The sequence below is a fragment of the Tupaia chinensis genome, unplaced genomic scaffold (genome assembly GCF_000334495.1).
Source record: "Tupaia chinensis unplaced genomic scaffold, TupChi_1.0 Scaffold143936_1, whole genome shotgun sequence".
In the NCBI taxonomy this organism is placed as follows: Eukaryota; Metazoa; Chordata; class Mammalia; order Scandentia; family Tupaiidae; genus Tupaia; species Tupaia belangeri.
In genome coordinates this window covers 684305-704899 of record NW_006203787.1, presented here as the reverse complement: position 1 = coordinate 704899, position 20595 = coordinate 684305, and the positions used below count along the sequence as shown (strand labels likewise).

The window sequence follows — 20595 nt, the reverse complement described above, 5'->3', positions numbered from 1 at the left end:
CACTCACCAGAGAGAGAATCTCCCAACAGAGCATGTTCATGCCATGACCCCCCTCCCCTGCCCAATTTCCCCAACCTGTCTGGATTTTGGCACACCCAGTGTGTTTTTGAAGCCCCTGGGGCTGGGATTAAATGAATGAGAATGACTCTACCCCCAAAGGTTGTATTTACTAGTCATGCAGAAATGCCCAACCTGACAGGTTTCTAGTTTGCCTTCAACCTCTAGCTTCATCGCTCAGTGCCTGCCTTCTGGACAGACGACCCTACCACAGACAAGTAAGTATCAGAGACACCCTGCCCTCCCTGCTCCCAATCTTCTTAACATGTCCAACTTTTATCTCTATCCCCAAAGCCAACGGTTCTTCTTCCATTTCTCCCCATAGCCTTCCCTTAGCCTATAGGTTCTCCTCCTTTTGAAATTCTGTATTGCTGAATAGCATTTGGATAGAAAATACATTATGTAACCCCAAAAGCATTTAATACGCCCCCAATTTATTGGCCTTCTGTTTCAAGTTCCTTTTTAAATATTCTGAAAACCTTAGTAAATATAGTGGAAACATTACAAGGCATTATAAAGGAAAAATGTTAAACAGGTACTCGACAGTTATCACTTTTTTCTAATCAAATAGGAACCAAGACAGAGTCTCTTAACAAAATGTATAGAAAAAAATTAGGTACAAGTTTTCAAAAAAAAATTTGCCAGTCTTGCATGTGTGGTCAGGGTTAAATCAGAACCATTAAGTATTTCATGTTATTTTTTATGAGCTAAAGGAGAATAGACAAAAATTGACCGCTACCATTAATTTCAGATAGCACAATGTACTTACATTCTGAATTTTTGGAAGATTAGCAATATTTCAAAAAATTGAAGGGGATTTTCCATGTGTCAAATAACCATAAAGGTACAGAATCAGAAGAATGACACAAACACTTTTTTGAGGGAAGGCAAAGGAAAAAAAAAATCTCGGGAGAGTAAGGCTTACCTATCTTTTATAGGCAGCAGGGCTCTTGAAGGAGGGTCTCCAAAGAAGACGCCTGTCAGAGCCAGAATTCTGTCCTCACAGCAGAAAGGTTGTACTAGGTGAACAGATGAACAAAATAAAAATTAGCTTAAAAATTTTACACTGTTTTAACAACTTGGCTAAGAAAATTCAGAATGCCAAGAGTAAAGAATGTGCAATCTAGTTACATTTCACAAGATGATGAAAACAAATATAAGCCTAAGTGGGCTTTATCATGTTGATTATTTAACTTTGCCTTCCAACAAAAGATCTAAATGGTTTTATAATTATGCTGATCAAATTATGACATGAAGAGATTTGTTTTCAAAACCCTTAGAGACTAAGAATTTTCTTATTCACCCTCCCACTAATACCAAATACCCCCTCAAATGGCTCAAATAGTTTACCAGAAATTACAATTGAGAGTTTCCCTGATGGGCAGAAAAGCTAACTCCTGGATCTCGTAGCCTCCCTTGCAGCTGGTGTTCCAATAATAAAGTCTGGCCAATGCCATATACATGGAGATCTCTGGTAAAAGGCATCCTTCCAGGGGGAAAATACCAAAACATTACTAGCAGAGAGCCCTTTGCCCTTCCTTATTCGGGACATGGAGAGTATGTCTAAGATGAAATAGTCCTCTCTTATGAGCAGTCTAGGACTTGACTGTGCTCGACTACGTGGGAATCCAGAGACATAACCACTACACCATCTACTGGTCCCTGTTATTATTTTAAAAGAATTATTTTATTTAACGTTATTAATTTTATTTTAATTTCTTAACATGTCCAACTTTTATCTCTATCCCCAAAGCCAACGGTTCTTCTTCCATTTCTCCCCATAGCCTTCCCTTAGCCTATAGGTTCTCCTCCTTTTGAAATTCTGTATTGCTGAATAGCATTTGGATAGAAAATACATTATGTAACCCCAAAAGCATTTAATACGCCCCCAATTTATTGGCCTTCTGTTTCAAGTTCCTTTTTAAATATTCTGAAAACCTTAGTAAATATAGTGGAAACATTACAAGGCATTATAAAGGAAAAATGTTAAACAGGTACTCGACAGTTATCACTTTTTTCTAATCAAATAGGAACCAAGACAGAGTCTCTTAACAAAATGTATAGAAAAAAATTAGGTACAAGTTTTCAAAAAAAAATTTGCCAGTCTTGCATGTGTGGTCAGGGTTAAATCAGAACCATTAAGTATTTCATGTTATTTTTTATGAGCTAAAGGAGAATAGACAAAAATTGACCGCTACCATTAATTTCAGATAGCACAATGTACTTACATTCTGAATTTTTGGAAGATTAGCAATATTTCAAAAAATTGAAGGGGATTTTCCATGTGTCAAATAACCATAAAGGTACAGAATCAGAAGAATGACACAAACACTTTTTTGAGGGAAGGCAAAGGAAAAAAAAAATCTCGGGAGAGTAAGGCTTACCTATCTTTTATAGGCAGCAGGGCTCTTGAAGGAGGGTCTCCAAAGAAGACGCCTGTCAGAGCCAGAATTCTGTCCTCACAGCAGAAAGGTTGTACTAGGTGAACAGATGAACAAAATAAAAATTAGCTTAAAAATTTTACACTGTTTTAACAACTTGGCTAAGAAAATTCAGAATGCCAAGAGTAAAGAATGTGCAATCTAGTTACATTTCACAAGATGATGAAAACAAATATAAGCCTAAGTGGGCTTTATCATGTTGATTATTTAACTTTGCCTTCCAACAAAAGATCTAAATGGTTTTATAATTATGCTGATCAAATTATGACATGAAGAGATTTGTTTTCAAAACCCTTAGAGACTAAGAATTTTCTTATTCACCCTCCCACTAATACCAAATACCCCCTCAAATGGCTCAAATAGTTTACCAGAAATTACAATTGAGAGTTTCCCTGATGGGCAGAAAAGCTAACTCCTGGATCTCGTAGCCTCCCTTGCAGCTGGTGTTCCAATAATAAAGTCTGGCCAATGCCATATACATGGAGATCTCTGGTAAAAGGCATCCTTCCAGGGGGAAAATACCAAAACATTACTAGCAGAGAGCCCTTTGCCCTTCCTTATTCGGGACATGGAGAGTATGTCTAAGATGAAATAGTCCTCTCTTATGAGCAGTCTAGGACTTGACTGTGCTCGACTACGTGGGAATCCAGAGACATAACCACTACACCATCTACTGGTCCCTGTTATTATTTTAAAAGAATTATTTTATTTAACGTTATTAATTTTATTTTAATTTTACCAGATAGGAACAGAGAGAGAGAGAGAGAAAGTGAGAAAGCAAGCCGCCAGGTCCGAGACTCCTGAATACACCAGGCACATGCGTGCCCGTGGCCCATAGTCACCTAAAGGCTGTGGTGGGCATGGCATTAAGACCTTGGTGGGGATGTTATCTTTTTCTCTTTCTCACTCATGAAGAAATAAATAAACGTAAACAAAACTAGCAGGCAAAGGAATAATACTTAACCTCACACAACCAGTCAAAGACAACTACAATTAGAACCAGATTTCTGCTGGAGTAAGATCTCTGACTCAACAACATAAATTATATTTAGACTATAGTTCACAGCCCTCCATTTACAGAGCAAAATGGAAAAGGAAAAAAATAAAGTGCCTAAATTAACAGTTTACCCCAAGAATCTACAATAGAACAAGAAGCTGATCTTCGTGGAGAGGCATCTACTCTTTATGCAAGAAAAATGAGGTTCAGGAAACAAAATGAATATTTAGTAACTTTCTATCAAAACATCTGTAGGTAATCCACAAATTTTCTAATTAACCTTCAACTTTCTTTTCTAGGACCTCTTAGAAAACAGTCCTTTCAAAGGACCATGAAAGGTTCACTCCATTTATAAAGTCCCTACCACAGCAGCCCCATCGTAAACCAACTCTTTGTAAACTGCGAGAATAAAGGAAAAAGGGGGCACCGAAACACTGTTCCTCCAGCCAAAACTTACCTTTCAAAAGCAATCAGGGCCCTTCAAATAGAAAGGCTGACACCACAATGAAACTGTTTTCGAGACTGGCAGTCCTAAAATTTAAAAGGTCTTTAAAGTAGTAAGAATACCGGGACTAGCAGATAGCATAATGGGTATGTCGCTGGACTCCCATGTAGTCGACCGCGGTTTGAGTCCTGGACCTGGTGCCTTAACCAGGCATGTGTGTGTGCGGGCCCATCTCCCCTGGGGAGTGATTTCTTGCTTTCTCTCTCTGTCTGGTGAGCACACATGCCCTACAGCAAAAACCTCTCCAAAAAAAGAAACAAACAAAAAAGCAGTAAGAATACGTATTCTATGTTTGGGACCAGCAGATGGCATAACAGCTATGTTGCTGGACTCCCACATAGCTGACCACGGTTCAAGTCCCAAACCCAGTGGCTTAAACTCACACCAGGCACATGCATGTGCGTGCCCCAAATCCTGAGGAGAATAGAGAAGTGATTGCAGTGTGGCCATCCCCCAAGGGGGTGGGAGGGTGGGATTTCTCACTTTCTGTCTGTCTCTCCTGAGAGCACATGCACCCTGTAGAAAAAAAATCTCTTAAAAAACGAACAAAGAAAACCACCTATGCTTTTTGGAGGGTAGTTTACTGGGGCAGGGGGGAGAGGGGGTTAAGCCCACAGTTTATTAGAATTGTATTTCATGAAGAATGTCAGTATCCTCCTAAGCAGGAAAAATTTCTCTAATAGAACAGGCTAGTTTTTTCTTTTAATGAAAAGACTAAGTCGGATTGTTGTTTATTCATGACAGAGCAAGAGCATGTGCATTCACAAAAGAGCACATGCTCCAAAAATGTAGTGAGGAGTAGCATTACTTTACTTTGTCACTTCCACACGCAACCACAGATAGGCTCTCCTTGACCCACAGAAACTCAGTGCTCAGACTGCTCTTTTTCCAGCATGCTAGAACATACTAAGGTATTTATGAAGTATCTGATAGACTTTTGGACCATCTTTCTTAAATTATTAAGCATTTCATGCTTAGCTATATAGAAATCTTTTCTTTTAAAATTTTATTCACTCATTTATTCTTAACTTGAGCAGAGAAAGACACAGAGATGGAGAGAAGGAAACTGAGAAAGCAAGCCACCAGGTCCGGAACTCAAACCATGCGCCTATATAGGAGTCCAACAATGTTACCATTACACCATCTGCGGGTCCCGCGCTATATAACTTCTTAAAAAAAATCGCAGGACCGCAGATGGCATAATGGTTACAGTGCTGAACTCCCATGTAGTCAACTGCAGTTTGAATCTCAAACCTGGTGGCTTAAATCTCACAGGAGGCACGTGTGCATGCGTGCCTAAGATCTCAAGAGGAAAACGGAGGAGAAGGGATTGTGGCATGGCCATCATCCGGGGGGCGGGGGTGGTGGTGGTGGTGGTGGTGGTGGTGGTTATTTCTTGCTTTCTGTCTCTATATCTCTTTGTTTCTCTGATGAGCACATGCACCCTGTAGAAAAAAAATCTCTTAAAAAACGAACAAAGAAAACCACCTATGCTTTTTGGAGGGTAGTTTACTGGGGCAGGGGGGAGAGGGGGTTAAGCCCACAGTTTATTAGAATTGTATTTCATGAAGAATGTCAGTATCCTCCTAAGCAGGAAAAATTTCTCTAATAGAACAGGCTAGTTTTTTCTTTTAATGAAAAGACTAAGTCGGATTGTTGTTTATTCATGACAGAGCAAGAGCATGTGCATTCACAAAAGAGCACATGCTCCAAAAATGTAGTGAGGAGTAGCATTACTTTACTTTGTCACTTCCACACGCAACCACAGATAGGCTCTCCTTGACCCACAGAAACTCAGTGCTCAGACTGCTCTTTTTCCAGCATGCTAGAACATACTAAGGTATTTATGAAGTATCTGATAGACTTTTGGACCATCTTTCTTAAATTATTAAGCATTTCATGCTTAGCTATATAGAAATCTTTTCTTTTAAAATTTTATTCACTCATTTATTCTTAACTTGAGCAGAGAAAGACACAGAGATGGAGAGAAGGAAACTGAGAAAGCAAGCCACCAGGTCCGGAACTCAAACCATGGTCGGCCATGTAGGAGTGTCCAGCACCTTAGTTACCACGCCACCTGCTGATCCCCAGCTTTATAGAAATCTTTATTAAATTCAATATTAAATAAGAATAGGGCCAGTCCCTTAGCACAGTGTTAATAATGCAGTTTGAATCCCACTCACTGACTTAAGGAGCATTGGGTGTGTGTGTGGCCCAAAGCCTGATGGGAAGGAGAAATGGCAAAGGGACTATGGCATGACCACACCCCATCGGGATATGCTTTCTCCCTCTCTGGCAATACAAACACAAACAAAAATACATTTTAAATTTCTCAAGACAAATACACACAGTGAACACTCACACGTATTAAACCACAGTTCACCACACCTTTATTCCTTCTGACTCAGGGGTGCACAACTGCAGGCGATCTCCCTGCCCCCCCCCCCCCCCCCCCCCACACACACACACGAGGGAACACCTAGTACTGTTTGGACACATTTTTAGTTGTTGCTACTGGGACTGGGGGGGGGTTGAATTTCCACAACAAAGAATGATCTGGTTCAACATGTTAGGCTGGCATTAATTAAATCCCTAAATAAGGGAGATACTTGATCTATAGAGCAAGTTCTGACCGCTGAATAGTCTATCAAGGCAGCAGTAACAAAGACAGGAACCTCTCTCCTGTAGTGGCTCACCCTCGTCTGTTTGATTGAGGATACACATCAGAGAGAGTAAAGGAGTCAAGCTAAGCCTTATAATCACTTCAGCAGTTCTTTTCTTCCTGAAGTTTACCTTTAGAAACTAAGGAAACACCATATTTTGCAAGTACCATTTACCAGTCCAGTTCTGTGGCCTGGTGATTAAAGCGGTCAGATCCTACATGGCCAACATCATGGTTTGAGTCCTGGACCTGGTGGCTTGAGAAACACACCAGGTGCGTGTGCTTGTGTGTGCCCAAAATTCCAAAAGGAGAGAGCGATGGAGGAGAGACTGCAGCACGACACTCCCCATGGGGGATGCTTTGTCCTTTCCCACTGACCAGGATGCGTGCTCTCCAGCAAACATAAACAATAAACAAAATAAAAGCAACAGTTTATACACGAACAACATAAGTTTGGACTGTACCAGTCAACTTATATGGCTTTTAAAAAATAGATACTGTAAATACATTTTTCTTTTTTGGGAATTTCATAATAATATTTTCTTTAATCTAGCTTTATTATAAGAACACAGTATATAATATTATATGTGTGTTACTCGACTTGTTAAGTCATCCGTAAGGCTTTTAGTTAACAGACAGCTAGTAGTAGTGAAGTTTTGGAGGAGTCAAAACTCATTAAGAATTTTGGGAACCAGCAGTTAGCATAACGGCTATGTCGCTGGACTCTCACGTAATCAACCGCGGTTCACGTCCTAGACCCGGTGGCTTAAAACCCACGCCGGGTGCATGGGGTGCATGTGCGTGCGTGCCCAAGATCCCGAGAGGAGAATGGAGGAGAAGGGATTGTGGCGTGGCCATCCCCCCTGGGGGGTGATTTCTCGCTTTGTCTCTCTCTGTCTATCTGGCGAGCGCACGTGACCTGTAGTGAAAAACCTCTCAAAAAAACAAAAAGAAAAACTCATTAAGAATTTTCAACTGCACAGGAGGTTAGAATCCCTAACCCTAGCATTGTTCAAAGGTCAGATGTACTCCCAGATACAAGAAAAGGGTGTGAGACTGGCAGATGGTATAGCGGTTACATGCCTGGACTCTTACACAGCCATCCATGGACCAAGTCCTGGCACAGTGGTTTGAAAATCATACTGGGTGCATGTGTGTGCGTGCCCAAGGTCATGGGAGGAGAATGGAAGAAAAGGGATTACAGCGTGGCCAAGGCCCTGGGGGGGGTGTGTGTGTGATATCTTACTTTCTCTCTCATTGTCTGTCTCTTTCTGGTGAGTGTACACACCATAAGGCAAAAACTTCTAAAAAAAAAAAAAATGAAAAGAAAATGGCAGGTATTTCTAAGTGATACAAATTAGTCACTGGTTGGGGCCGGCAGGTGGTGTGATGGTTAAAGTGCTGGACTTCCACATGGCTCACCACTGTTCAAATCTTGGACCTAGTTGCTTATTTTCTCACTTTCCCTTTCTCTCTCTCTCTTCCCGGTCAAATTAAATAACAACAAATAAAATAAGTGTTTTAAAAAAAAAAAAAAAAAAAAACCTACCCACTGGACAAATGTACTTAAATGTTGTTGTTCTCACTTTAAAAAATCTCCAACATGTTAAGGAAAAATGATAGTTTTTAAACTCCTTGTTTTTTGTGTAAAACAAAATGGTTCAAGTCAATTATAAAGTATTTATACTATGAAAAAAAAAAAAATCTCTAAGAATCTTCTATGTATTCCTGTTCTGGAGATGCAACCCTCCTCCTTCCCTTTCCTTTTCTGCCCTAGTCTGCAAGGTCCAACTCAAGTCTGCTTCATGTCCAGTTCACACCAACCTGTTTTCTTTTCTGTATCTTCAGAATTAAACAGGACCAATATGGGACCCTGTCTTCTGCCTGTCTCTAATACATACGAATATTTAACTTTCACTATGGAAAGAAATTATTAAAATGTAGAATAAAACATTTTACCTCCTCTTCGCTTTCTTTATCTTCATCGTCTGAAGACTCTTCTTTGTTTTTCTTTGGGTCTTCATCACTACTAGATTCATCTGACAGAATTTCAGGACATTTGGTTCGCTTAGCCTTTCTTGCCATTCCAGAACTGTTCCGTTCCTTTTTACTCCCTTTGCTAGAGGATTTTTTAGATTTTGGCAACGGCTGCATTAAAAAAATATATAAAGTTAACACCGACAACATGTATTTCCAACCCCATCAATTGTTTTGGATAACTACTTCTCAACTTCTTATTCTTCTCTCAAGAAATTATATGAGCTAGGCAGCTTTACAGAAAATCCATCTCTGACTTATAATGTGGCAAGTTAATCTAAAATTATGTTATTGTAACTTTTCACTTGTGTTCTAAACATCTGGCAAATCTCTGAAATGCTGAGAGAAACATATATTAGGTTATTGGAAAAGTCGTGATGTATTTTTCTGTTTTACTATGCAAAAATGTGTCCTGACTTTACGCATAATGCAACATATGCCCACGTTTATATTGTGTTAAGCTTAGACAGTTGTTCACACTTTATCAAAATAACCATTTTAAGTTAGACTTGTAATTTACTCCAATAATATAAGCTTTAAAGCTGTCACTGCTAAGGGCGGGAGAAGGGGAAAGAGGAGGAGGAGGAGAAGGAGAAGAAGAAGGGGAGGAGGAGGAGGAGGAGAAGGAAGAAAACCACTTTCAATTGCATGGGGAGTTTTTCTTACTTTACAGGGTTCACCAATCAAAGGCGTGAGGGGAACCTGATCACCGATTACGTACCGTAAGTTTTTTTAAATGCACTATAAGTTTGTGAATAAACTATATACAGTTTATATTCATATTACCTCTGGGTTCTGCTTTCAATAATGGCAGAATCATATTCTCACTGATGCTTCTAATAAGCAATAAATGTTGAGTATGTTAATTATCAAACTAATTAAGAACCACAAAGTACACTGCTGTTACTCTAATATTCAGTTAAACCAACATATTTTATTTTATTTTATAGGTTTTTGTTTTAGGGCACATGCACTCACCAGAGAGAAAGAGAGAGAGACAGACAGACAAGGTGATAGGTAAAGTAAGAAATCACCCCCCAGGGGGGACGCCCAAGCCGTAATCCCTTCTCCTGCAGGATCCTGGGCATGCATGCACATGTGCCCGGTGTGATATTTCAAGCCACTGGGTCCAGGACTTGAACCGCAGTTCACCATGTGGGAGTTCAGTGACGTAACTGCTTTGCCATCTGCTAGTCCCAAACCGTCCATATTTTAAAGAGCAGAGGAAATGATTTGACTATATTAACGAACAAACTTGATTTTTAAATACTTTCTCAAGGGAGTATTTGTAAAATTCTGAAACTGAACACCACAAAATAACTTCACATAAAGGGTCTAAAAATATATAAGGTATGAAATGAATATTGTTTATTTCTAAGATTACGAATATCTTTTATTTCTGCCAAACACTTTGCTTTCTGTAGTAAGCAGCAGCATTAAGATAAAATTCTGTAATATAATCTAAGGTATTCGATTGTGATTAGACAGTATCTTTCACAAAATTAACATAACCACAGGTCTTTTCTCTCCCAGGAACTTCTCTTTCAGGGCTGTTACCCATTTAAAAATTAAGAGTAGCTTTGTGTAATGCAGTGTTCTCAGGCTATACATGAACCATAAGGTAGCCTCTAGCTTCTCCAAACAACCTACCTTTAAAAGGCAGACTAAGGAGGGGGTCAGCAGGTAGAGTGGTGGTTAAGGCACTGGATTCCAACAGGGCTGACCATGGCTCAAGTCCCGGACTCGGTGACTTGATAATCATATAGGGCACATGCATGTCCAAAATTCTGAGAGAACTGAGAAGGGATTGTGGCATGGCCATCTCCACTGGTGGGTGATTCTTCACTTCCTCTCTCCCTCTTACTCTCTCAGGGAAGGACACATGTATGCCCTATGGCCAAAAAAAGAAAAAAGAAAGTAAAATAAAAATTAAATACATAAATAAATAAAAGCAGGCTGGAAAATAGACACATTCGAGCGCTCTGAAAACCTCGCTAGGCTACTAAGACATTTCTCAGGGGAGATTCTCTACTGGAAACTTCCTTGAATGTATAAAGATATCCTCGCTATGTGAGCATTTTCTATTGGCAGGACCCAAGTCCATCTGGATAAATTTGCTGACAGCACTGTCTAGAGAAAAAGTGACTCTCATCGTCCAAACTCTCGGTCCGTACTACATGAAATCTGGATCACTAATGTTTTAGGGAAATGTGACATCTTGAAAGCTCAGCTCAGTAACCTGATGTATGCAGCAAATACACAGTCTATATAATTAGTAATGTGGAGACTGGAATGGGAGCTGGATAAACCTATACAAGAAAGTTAAAGGGTATTAAATTATTTAAGTAACCACCAAAAAAAAAAAAAAAAAAAAAAAAAAGCAATTCCTGGGCTGTTCCTGTAGCATGGTGGTTGAGAACTGTATATATAGGGAACAGATCCCGTGTGGCTGGGCACGGTCCAAGACCTCGCCCCTGTGGCTGAGAAGCACACTGGGCCTGTGTGCATACATGGCCAAGGTCCTGATGGCACGGGGAGGCAGAGGAAATGGAACTGTAGTGTGACCATACCCCACCACGGGGATGATTTCAATCTCTTTAGTGAATGCACATACCCTCTGGCAGGAAAAGAAAAAAGAAAAAAAAAAAAAAGGAAAAAGAAAATACAACTTCCAAAAATAAATGAGAAACTTTAAAAACAAAAAGTAATAATATATAAATGCTTTAGAGCTTTCTTATACTGGTTCTAAAAATAGTTAGATCTATTCATCAGGATCTAGTGTCAACAGCATTATCTCTTTTTGGAAATGAAATCTGATTAACAAAATAAGGCAGTACAGCAGCATAACAGAAGGTTAAGAAAACAATCACTAATAAATGTTGTGACCACTTAACCTAAAAATCATTTTAGAGAAAAATAGGAATTTATAGCACTAAATGAGGGGAGCTAACAGAAAATAGCTTGAGTGGGGATAGCCAGTGGTGTGGAGAATAAGACAGCTAGACCCCACATGACTGACTGTGCGGTCTTGAGAAACATGCCAGATATGTACACACGTGTGGTAATCCCCCACCAAAGGCGCCTTCTCTTTCTCTGGAGAGCACGGTGACAGAAAGACAAAGTGGGCCTGTCACTTGGAAGAGAATAACTGACAGTATTTATTGCCAATGATAGATCTGAAAAATTCCTGTCTACTACTACGAACTTCAGTTTCCCAATACCTCCCTTTTTCTGACGAGATGGTATTTATATTAAGAAGTATGTTTTGACAGTATTTAATACATGTGTCAACATTTCAATCAACATTTCAAAGAGCTATGTATGTCAAGGAGAACACTTCAAATGGTGAGTGCGTGTTGCAAAAACACACATAGGTGAAAGATTCAAGTTCATTAAATGGTTTCAACTCTACATTAAACATTACAACCCACTATTAAGAAACTACAGGTTGTGGAGTTTTCATGTTGCATCGAAGAATAAACACAATTACCTGAAAGGATTTTTAAAATATTCCTTGCAATAACTACATACCTATGTGAGGCTGGATTTTCTTCATATACTTCTGACAAAAAATACATTACAATAGACTAAATGTAGAAGCAAATGAGCATCCAACTGCTTTTTCTTAAGCAAACATTAAACAGATACAAAAATATAAAATGCACTCTTGGGACCAGCAGGTGGCGTGGTGGCTAAGGCGCTGGACACTCCCACATGGCTGACCAAGGTTCAAGTCCTAGATCTGTGGCTTGCTTTCACTCTCTCTCTCTCTGGCAGCTTGCTTCCTCACTTTCCCTTTCTCTCTGTTCAAATAAAAAATAATAACAAATGGAATTAAATAAATATTTAAAAAATGCACTCTTCTCTGGGCTTTAAAAATAGCCATTTTTCATATAAAATGTGATTTTTGTTAACATTTTGAAATAAAAAAATGCTTAAATTTCAAATACAGTGTATATCAAAATAACTGACTTAAACAAAAGCTCTTGGCGTCTTTAGTCATCTTTCTTCAAGAGAATAATGAGGGGCCCAATGTCACGGCCAGGTAGCTAATTTAACAGGATTTACAGTTCAAATCTGATACACAGTGTGTGTGTGTATGGCCCTAAATTCCAGAAGAATGGAGTGGGGTAGTGTGACCATCCCCAGAGAGTGGGTGAGCACCCTCTGACAATTAAAAAGAGAATAATGTGGTTCTAAAACCAATACATTTTTAAAAACTAATACAAGTATAGTCACAGTAAAAATTTGAAAGTAACACCAAAACCCATCAGATCCCTTGAATTAGTGGCTGCATAATGACACCACCACCTTGAGTATTCTTTCTCTGTCTTTGTTCACCTAGTGGGCTCAGGTCAAGAGCAGATGAGGACAATGTCCAAGAGCTACTTTCTAGTTTCTTTATGCCCTCTGGAAGGCATGCCCCTCAACTCCTAGGCCTGCTAGATCTCTTTACACTTCTTTTCCTATCAAAATGAGGAAGAATATGCAAACATCTGCTAAGAGACTTAGAACTGAAAATGCAAGGTCACAGAAGGAAAGCCTCAAAAGACATTTTATGTCACCAATACCACATGTTACATTGAGTAATTAGGACAAACCTAGGCTAGATTTGAGGATGAGTAGGAAAATTGTTAAGCCATTTTATTTCCCTGTTCAGCTTCTGGACTTTGCGGGAGATTCAGAAAACCCAACTCAGAAAACTTCAGGAGCGAAGCCTTTTTTTTTTTCCAAGAGATTTTTTTGCTGTAGGGTGTGTGCACTCACCAGAGAGACAGAGAGACAGAAAGCAAGAAATCATCACCTCCCCCGGGGGGTGGGGTGGCGATTTCACCCTGCAGTTCCTTCTCCTCCATTCTCCACTTGGGATTGTAGGCATGCACATGTACCCAGTGTGAGTCTGAGCTGCCAGTTCAGGACTCAAACTACAGTTGCCTACACGGGAGTCAAGTGACAACCATTACACCATCTGCTAGTCCCCAAGCTTTTTCTATATCACTTTTTTCATATGTTTGTTCCAGGATCTAAAACCCTTCCAGTTCTGATATACTCTCTCACATTATCTTTTCTGATCTGATTACAGGTTGGACCCCGTCTCTGCCAGCTCAAAAACTTCATCCTCAATTCAACCAGTTACATATGTCCAACATCTTCCAGGTACAAAACCCTGAATATCTGGTTTGTATTTTCTTTCCTATCTGACACTAATTTTCTTAATCTTACATCCGTCACACAGTATCTGATATGAGAGAATATATCAATGCCTTTTACATTATTTTTATCATGAGATTATTTTACATGTCAACAGAAAGCATACCCTTTGAATATAAATGATTTTGTCTAATGTTGATAGCAATGCTGCTGTTAACCAATTATTGTCATGTTAAGGAGAAACACTATAAATAACATATTTCTTATTAAAACAGCAAAATATGATCCTTACTTTGCCAGAAGGCTTTGGATGCATTAAAAAATTCAAAATCCTCTTCACTAGTTCACTATTTACACCCGATCTCTCCAAATCTAGAACTTCACAGATACTCTTTAACATGGCATTTCTAAATCTGAAACAGAAAGTGGAAAACACCAAGATGATCATAGAGAAATTTTACATGCATTCTTCACAATACAAAAAGCAAAAAAAAAAAAAAAAAAAAAAAAGCCAATGTTTTGAATCTTAATCTTGACCAGTGTACAACCAGGTATCATTATTAATAAACTGAAAATACCATTCACCAAGAAGTTTTTTAAAGGTGGTACAAGAATAAACTAAATTTAAATAAATTCATTAGCTAATTATGTAAAATGTTTTCTCTCTCTCTTTTTTTTTTTGGGTAAAAAGTTTCCAATAATAGAAATTTATGAACTTGAGAATTCTTCTGGCTGGTGATTACTACATTTTCCCCTTAGCATTTCTACGGTGACAGTATTTCAATGAAGGAGTAATCATCTTTATCAGTGTTCTTAAACTACGAGATACTTAATAATTAACAAAAGTTCTTAGGAATGTACCATCTTTTATTATGGAGAAGCACATTATTTCTATCAAACTGATTATCTTCAAAATAATTTAATGGTTTAAAGGGGAACAGAGCACCTGACAAAGGACAGGAATGGTGGAGATTTTTCCACTGTCTTTTATTCACTTCAGATCTTCTGAAGTTTGGACTCTGTGAATGATTAATCTATATCATTCTTCTAGGAAATAAAGATTTCTGTAAGAGATTTTAATAATCATGATAGTCACTACTTACTGGAAAGTAACAGACATCCCAAATTAATAGCTATCAAAGGTAAGTGAAATCTTGGAGTTTAAAGTAAGAAGTTAGCAATCTACTGAAAATAATTTTTTTCTTATTCCTTTTTTTTTGCTGCAGGGCAAGTACACTCCCTGGAGAGGGGAAGAGAAAGAAAGTGACAAATCAACCCCTTCGGGAATGGCCACACCACAGTCCCTTATTTTCCACTCTCCTCTGGGACCTGCAGCACAAACACATGCCCAGAGTATTTTTGCTGGGTCTGGATCTTGAACCTCAGTTAAGACATGTGGGATTCAGCCACCTTAACCACCACACCATCATTGGCTCAGGTGGTTTTAATAAACTCAGGGCCGATCGTGGCCTGGTGGTTAAGGTGGCTGGATTCCACATGGCCAACAGTGCTGTTTATGGTCCAGCAGTTTGAAAAACATGCTGGGCACATGTGCCTGTGCAAAATCCTGAAAGGAGGGAGTGATAGCAAAGAAGGTATCATGGCGTGATCATTCCCTGTGGGGATGCTTTCTTGCCTCTTCTCTCTCTCTCTTTGGCAAGCTCATGAGCTTTGTACCAAATTAAAGAAACGATAAACTTAAAAAGCACATTGATCAAAAACATTTGTAAAAATAACTTACTTTTTCAACATTTCTTCCTTCTTTTTATATTGGAGACTTCCTTTTTCAAATGGAAAGCCACTGAACTGACCCACATTCTTCTTTAATGAGGATACCTGAAAATGTTTCACTTCTTGTTACTTATTATCTAGTAGCAAGTACAAGAAAAATTTGAAACCTGTGTCTTATTATTCAACATGTCTTGTTCAAAATGAAAAAATATTTTTGTTTCTGATATAGAAGCATAAAAATGTTACTGATACATAAACATAAAAGTCGTACAAACTTAATTTTCTGAAAACAAATTTGAATTCAAATCAATTTCTATTTCTGGATTTTACAATTAAGTGTTACCAGATAGTACTAAAGTATATGGAACAGTATTACTTAAAAAGAAATCCTTTTCATAAATAATACAAGTTACTAATAATATCTCTCATTTTTCAAATCAGGAAGTCAAGGACTTCATTCTTAATAATGTGAGCACCTGGGGCCAGCAGGTGGTGAGGCTAAGGTGCTGGACTCTCATATGGTTGGCTAGGGTTCGAGTCATGGACCTGGTGGTTTGCTTTCCCACGTTCCCTTTCTCTTTCTCTGGTCAAATTAAAACAAACAAACCCCTCAAAACAACAGGAAGCAAACAAACTTTTACCCATTACAATTATTGTTAGTAAATCCAATCACTTCACTTAAAGAAAAAAAAAATCATGTAAGCTGTCACTAAATTTATTATTTGTTTAAAATTTACTACTTTAAAAAAATAACTAAAAAAGTGAACACTCTAAAAATACCATTTACTGTTGTTTAAATGTTTATTGTGAGAACTGAATGAGATCAACATATGCCATGCTCCAAACATTCTATTCTATTCTATTCATTCATTTATGAGAGGTTTTATTTATTTATTTTGAGAGGTTTTTGCTACAAGGCGTGTGTGCTCACCAGGAAAACAGAGAGAGACAGAGACAGAAAGTGAGAAATCACCCCCCAGGGGGGATGGCCATGCCGCAATCCTTTCTCCTCCATTCTCCTCTCGGGATCTTGGGCATGCGCACACACACACACACACACACACCGGACGTGAGTTTAAGCCACCAGGCCCAGGACTCGAACTGCGGTCAACTACGTGGGAGTCCAGCAACATAGCCATTATGCTAACTGCTGATCCCCATTTATTTATTTATTTATGAGAGGTTTTTGCTATAGGCCACGCATGCTCGCCAGAAAGACAGACAGAGAGCAAGAAATCACCCCCCGCCCCGGGATGGCCACACTGTAATTCCTTCTTCATTTTCCTCTTTAGATCTTGGGTACACACGCACCCATGCCCAATGTGTGTTTAAGCCACTGGGTGCAGGACTTGAAATGTGGTCAACTACCTGGTAGTCCAGTGGCATAGCCATAACGCCAACTGCTGGCCCCCCTATTCTATTTATACATTAAACTTTAATTTGCCCACACGTACCCAAAGTTTCCCCAACACTTGGAACACTGTTACATGTACAGAATATTAATGAATATTTTAACAAAGAGTTATCATTTAATATATCAGATATTTACTGCACAAATATTTACTTGCTCAAATAAGATAAAATTGCACCCATTTATCCTGAACAGTCAAAATACCCCAATTAAGTTTCTTCTAATGCATTTAAAGATCACTAAAGTCATTACAATTTGGATTTCATCACTTGAAATTTTAGAATAAAAACAACCACAGAAGAACCCTCGATGTTACAGTCCTAATTGCTAATACCCAGCTGTGTCCTGAGTAAGTCATTTAACAATTATGTGCCTCAGCTTGATTACTCTTATAGTGTAGGAATAGAACTAGTTGTTAAGGTCTTTCATAGAACTGAAATTGTTTGGTGAAGTATACATACATACACAAACAAATTAAAGGTAGAAACAGAAGGTCTTACTGTGCCTGGTCTGTTGTAAAGCAGTTTGTGTAGATTTCTAAGTTCATCTGTTTTCTTCTTGCTCAGAAAGAAATGTATCCTTTCAATCTCACAAAGTTTTTGCCCCTTTCCTAGAGAACAACAACGAAACCCCATCATAATTAAATCCCCACTGCTTCATTAATACGTTGAGAAAGTTAGTTTAATGAGAATTATTTTTCTAGACTAATTTACATATAGCTTTGCACTACTGGGCGTATTAAATAAATTACTCCACGAGTCCATTACTGTCGTCAGGGAAGTCACACATTTTTGCAGAGAAAAGTGCGTCATGACTTTCTCAACAACCTGGTACTTACTAAACACCAAATACCTAAATACTAAGCAATGCTAACCATCATTTTTGCACATTTAGGCATTTTCACCATAAAATGAAAAGAACACAGGATAAACTTACCTTGAGCAATTGTAAATGGCTCTCTTTGTAAGGAAGAGACTTGCATTGTTAGCCTCTCCACTTTCTTCTTTTCCCTCTTGCCTTCCACGATGAGACTCTTTTCTATAAATTAATTTAATATTTCTTCAGTAACAGAAAGCTATAGTGTGTTAATTCTATTGAGTAAACAGATACCAAAAACAACCTCCCTAAAAACTAATAGCATTCCTAATCCCAACATCTGAATCCCAAAATTACAAACTTTTTGAGTGCAGACATGCCACAGGTAGCAAATTCCACACCTAGCCTCATATGATTAGTTGCACTCAAAAATGACTGTATGAAGTTACTTTCACACTATGTGTATAAGACACATAGCAGAGAATTTCATGCTTAAACTGGGGTTCCATTCCAATCATACCTCATATGTATATGTAAAATCCCAAAATATGAAAAAAATCCCAAACCTAAAATACTTCCAGTCCCCAAGCATTTTAGATGTGGGATGTTCAACTCGTACCTGACTCTTCCCCTGAGCATGCATTGAGAGGCAAGTGACCTGTGATAAAAACACTCCACAAGTCAATTAGAGCACCATAGAAATTTTCTTGGAGTAACATTTCACTTAGCTGGCAAACTCACAAGGTCCCAGAAACAACAACAGTAACAAAAACAAAAAAACACACAAAACAATCAGGAAGAAAACAAAGTCTTATCCACTAAAATTACTGTTAGTAAATCCAGTCGCTTCACTCATAAAAAATCATATAAGCTGTCACTAAATTTACTACTTGTTTATAGACTTAATTCTATTAATTGTGATTCTTGGTTTGTTCTACATCAGAAACAAGTATGAATTGGGAATCAAAGAGCTTCAAAAGACAGTAATAATTTACTAAGTTGAGAAAAGAGACAAAAGTTAGAACCTCTAGACAGAATAGCCTGGAGTTAACTGAAAAAAAGATAAAATTCTACAAGTTCACATTTACTATGATCAACCAATTGGCAGGGCATTGCTTTGTAATGAAAAAGAACATTGTAAGGACAGCCATCAATTATTGTGAGAAAGTTTAATTCTGTACAGTCCTGACTGCCTAAAAAACTCCAACCAACAAAACCCTAGGAAATATACAGGATATACTTTAAAGGTTAAAAGATTAAACTCAATTTATCTAACACCATTTACCTATCCATTGAAATAAAGTCAAACAAAAACACTATATATTCTTCCATTCATTTAAAGGAATGTGTTTTGGACAAAGCTGAACTTGATGGATGGGATGAACAGATGGTTAAGACATTGAACGTTTTTTTTTTTTTTTAATTTTTGCTATAGGGTGTATGGCTCTGCAGACAGAGACAGACAATGAGAGAGAGAAAGTGAGAAATCACTGGGGTGGGGGGATGGCCGCGCTGCAAACCCTCCTCCATTCTCTTCTAGGGATTTTGGAGATACATGAACATGTGCCTGGTGATTTTCAAGCCACCAGGTCTGGGACTCAAATGGCAGAGCTGGCTGTGTGGGATCCAGTTGTTTTAACTTCCACCTGCTCTTCTCAAACACTGAATTTTTTTTGGAGAAATTTTTGCTATAGGGTGCACACTTACCAGAAAGAGAGAGACAGAGAGCGAGAAATCACCCCCCCCCCAAATGGCCATGCCACAATCCTTTCTCCTCCATTCTCCTCTCGGGATCTTGGGCCTGAACGTGCATGTGTCCCACATGAGTTTAAGCCACCGGGTCTGAGACTTGAACTGCAGTCAACTACATGGGTCCAGTGACATAGCCATTATGCCAACTGCTGATCCTAACACTGAACATTTTAAGAAAGAGACCATGTCTACTAGGGAAATGAGAGACAAATATTACACTCTGACATAGATGAAAACATGCCTTAAGAAAGATGCCTTAAGAAAGATACAAGGAAAAATTCTGGGGCTAGCAGGTGGTGTAGTAGTTAAGGCACTGGACTCCCACATGGGTGACTGAGGTTCAAGTCCTGGATCTGACTGCTTGAAACCATACCCGGCACATGTGTGTGAGTGCCCAAAATCCTGAGAGGAGAATGGAGAAGAGATTGTGGAGTGGCCATTCCCCCTGGGCGGGGTGATTTTTTTGGTTTTCTGTTTCTCCAGGAAACACACATACCCTCTAGGAAAAAAACAAACAAACAAAAAAACCTCAAAAACAAAACCTCTAAATTAAGGAGAGAATATTTCTGGACTAAGGAAAAAAGACCAAAACATGGTGCTGCTGGCTTTGAAGGACAGGTGAAGCTTGGCGATGTTTAGGATTTGCAGAGAAAGTGAGTGAGGAGAAGCGGTACCCGCAGCTCTCTTCTAGCGGTGGTAGAGCAGGGGCAAGCACTATCAAGCTACTCCTATTACCACTCAAGTTCCTCTCGCTGAGTGACTTAAACCATTGCCGTGTATAGGCTAATACTTCAAATTAATCTCCAGACCGAAGCTTTGAGATTGAGATCAGCTAGTATAAGGCTGGCTGCCACTGGGACAGCTCCACTTCCTGTCCTGCAGGCACCTAAACCGAGTCAAAATCAACTGCAAACTTGCTGACTTCTGTGAACATTTTTCAGGAATGAGTACCACTACACACCCAGCTGCCCAAGACAGAAGCCTAAGAATCATCTTGTACTAGTCACTTCTCTCACGGTGCTTCCCATCCTGCTG

General features: G+C 38.8%; 2 protein-coding genes across 5 annotated transcripts in view; one reads left to right on the top strand and one right to left on the bottom strand.

Moving 5' to 3' along the window:
* KDM1B (lysine demethylase 1B) overlaps positions 1–14136 on the top strand; it is a 76011-nt gene extending 61875 nt beyond the window's left edge. Inside the window, exons 15-17 of one of the 2 annotated variants that reach the window (XM_027767135.1) lie at positions 226–275; positions 9373–9421; positions 13783–14136. In XM_027767135.1, coding sequence (XP_027622936.1) covers positions 226–275; positions 9373–9421; positions 13783–13870 — 187 coding nt within the window. In that variant the 3' untranslated portion in view covers positions 13871–14136. The remainder of the gene's footprint in view (positions 1–225; positions 276–9372; positions 9422–13782) is intronic. The other variant, XM_014582967.2, reaches the window with a different exon arrangement.
* Positions 1–20595, bottom strand: part of DEK (DEK proto-oncogene) — a gene marked incomplete at its 5' end in the record, with an annotated part of 28886 nt that overhangs the window by 6920 nt on the left and 1371 nt on the right. For 2 of the 3 annotated variants that reach the window (XM_006165509.3, XM_014582968.2), the window contains 5 exon segments: positions 8622–8810; positions 14143–14263; positions 15592–15686; positions 17493–17602; positions 17929–18030. In XM_006165509.3, the coding sequence (XP_006165571.2) occupies positions 8622–8810; positions 14143–14263; positions 15592–15686; positions 17493–17602; positions 17929–18030 (617 nt within the window). 3 annotated transcript variants of the gene reach the window in all.